Source organism: Bos grunniens, chromosome 11, assembly GCF_055505025.1.
Source record: "Bos grunniens cultivar Pamir isolate PY7600 chromosome 11, Bosgru_T2T1.0, whole genome shotgun sequence".
Lineage (NCBI taxonomy): Eukaryota > Metazoa > Chordata > Mammalia > Artiodactyla > Bovidae > Bos > Bos grunniens.
Window position 1 is genome coordinate 14,525,139 of NC_141175.1, and position 2,655 is coordinate 14,527,793.

At 39.5% G+C, this 2,655-nt stretch overlaps 1 protein-coding gene across 1 annotated transcript; it reads left to right on the forward strand.

The window, feature by feature from the left end:
* The first annotated feature begins 410 nt into the window (after positions 1-410).
* LOC147362632 (olfactory receptor 1L8-like) lies at positions 411-1,355 on the forward strand. Its single transcript, XM_086323374.1, has one exon. It carries the CDS (start codon positions 411-413, stop codon positions 1,353-1,355), a length of 945 nt encoding a protein of 314 aa, XP_086179500.1.
* The last annotated feature ends 1,300 nt before the right edge of the window (positions 1,356-2,655 follow it).

Here is a 2,655-nt window from a genome sequence, read left to right on the forward strand (position 1 = left end):
TACATGATATAATATTACCTACTCTGCTGATGATCTGTCTCCCAAACTACAAAATGAACAACTCAAAAGAAACATCTGTTTTATTGTTATGTTCCCAAGAAGGAAATAGGAATTTTCCAGAATAGGAATGAAGGAACTAGAATCAAAGAGGTTCACCTCAATATTTTTTTAAGTAAAACTCTTCTTCTGTCCCTCCAGCTTGCAATATAAGGTTCTTATCAAGCCCATGGATTTGGGAAGGAAGGACCACATCAAGAACGATAAGGGTAACATGCTTTCCCTGCAGAGTGGCTAATGATGACCAAATAGAGGGAACAACGACCTGCTGGGTTCTCATGATTTGGGATACGGAATTGAAGCATGTGAAATAATAAACCTTCTTGTATATAGCTATTAATAGACCCGAGTCAATGGAAAGACTCAACCAAACCAGCAGTGTCTCTGAGTTCATCCTCCTGGGACTCTCCTCCCAGCCTGAAGACCAGAAGCCACTCTTCATCCTCTTCCTCATCATGTACCTGGTCACCATAACAGGGAACCTGCTCATCATCCTGGCCATCCACTCTCACCCCCAACTGCACACCCCCATGTATTTCTTCTTGAGTGTCCTGTCTTTCACTGACATTTGCTTCACAACAACCATTGTCCCCAGGATGCTGGTGAACTTCCTGTCACATAAGACCATCTCCTATGCTGGATGTCTGACCCAGATGTATTTTATATATGCCTTGGGCAACACTGACAGCTGCCTTCTGGCAGTCATGGCCTATGACCGCTATGTGGCCATCTGTGACCCCTTCCACTATGTCACCATCATGAGCCACCGCCGCTGTGTCCTGCTGGTGGCCTTCTCCTGCTCGTTGCCTCATTTCCACTCACTCCTACACACACTCCTGCTGAATCAGCTCACCTTCTGTGACTCTAATATTATCCATAACTTTCTCTGTGACCTCAGCCCTCTGATAAAATTGTCCTGCTCCCCCACATTTGTCAACGAAATTGTGATATTGATAGAAGGATCTTTTATTTTAGTGACCCCTTTCCTATGCATTACTTTCTCTTATATACAAATCCTCATTGCAGTTCTTAAAATTCCCTCAGCTTCTGGGAAACGCAAAGCCTTCTCCACATGTGGTTCGCACCTCACTGTGGTAACACTCTTTTATGGAAGCATCTTCTATGTCTATTTACAGCCTGTGTCCACCTACACTGTCAGGGACCACATGGCAACAATTGTTTACACAGTTGTGTCCTCCATGCTCAATCCTTTTATCTACAGCCTAAGAAACAAAGACCTGAAACAGGGTCTGAGGAAGCTGGTGGGCAGGAGGAAACCCCAGGCAGCACCCTCTTGATGTACACACAAAGGAATCATCCCCATTTAAATCTGGTTTCTACTGGCTCTTGGTGATCAAGCAAGCTCTTGGAGATTAGCATTTTTAACCCATGTGGGGCAAGGTATTGTGAGCATTTACATACTTTGCTGATGGCCTATTAATTGGCTCTGCCTGTGATTAAATCATGATACTCTTCCCCGCTATTTCTCCTCTTTTCTACAAAGAGTCATCACATTGCATCTTTCAAATGCTGCTTTAACCTAATCCTTTTCCCACACTGGGTGGATGGCTCAAACAGTAAAGAATCTTCCTGCAATGCAGGAGACTTGGGCTCAGTCCCTAAATTGGGAAGATCCCCTGGAGAAGGAAATGACAACCCAATCCAGCATTCTTGCCTGGAGAATTCCATGAACAGAGGAGCCTGGCGGGCTACTGTCCATGGGTCACAAAGAGTCGGACACAGCGATTAACTTTCACTTTTCCCACATAGATTTCCTTAACTAGTTTCTCTCTTTTATTAAGAATTATCTCCAAAATCCTTCAAATTCAGTATAATGCTAAAAAAAAAAAAAAGTTCTTAATTTGTAGCTGCCAACTGTCTTTGAAAATGTTTAAAAGAAGGAGAATGAAAGGAGAGGAGGGAAAGGAGAAGAGGATGGAGGGATGCATTTCAGCTAATTTTCTCATTTGAGGACTTTTATAATCCCTTATTTTTCTCCTCCAAAACTTCTTCTTTTTTAATTACTAAGTTTTCAAGTTTAGAATTCTCTTATCTTTCTATCCTTCCTTCATTACATTGCTGTAGCTTAGTTTCAATTTCTTTTTTTTTAACAGACAATTGAAAATGTTAATGGCCTAAAAGAACAAGAATCAAGAGTGGTGACTTTAAAATATCCATTCCATAGTGGAATGTTGAAATCTTTCTTGTCTCCATCTATCCCTAAAGCTGTATGTTTAAAATATGATTTAATACTGTATTCTAGAGACTTTAGCACTCGAGTGTCTAACTGAAGGAATATTATCATAAGTGTATATTGAGTACTGAGATTTTATTTAGTCAGTCTCAGTTTATAACAGATAAAAATTGGCAAAAACCTAAAACTCTATTAATAGGAAATAAGAAAATTGTGGGGTTTTACGTAAAATGTAACAATATTCAAAAGGCTGAAAAAATGAAACAGATCTGTATTACTTTCTTGAAATGTCATTAATTAGAAAAAATTAAGTATAACAAAGTACAAAAGGATGAATCCACTATAGTTTTTAAATTTTTATGATATATATTTTTATAGTCACTGAAATAAAAATGGAAGTGTGA

Coding starts and splice junctions, on each gene's coding strand:
- LOC147362632 (XM_086323374.1), top strand. CDS start 411: ATGGAAAGACTCAACCAAACCAGCAGTGTCTCTGAGTTCATCCTCCTG.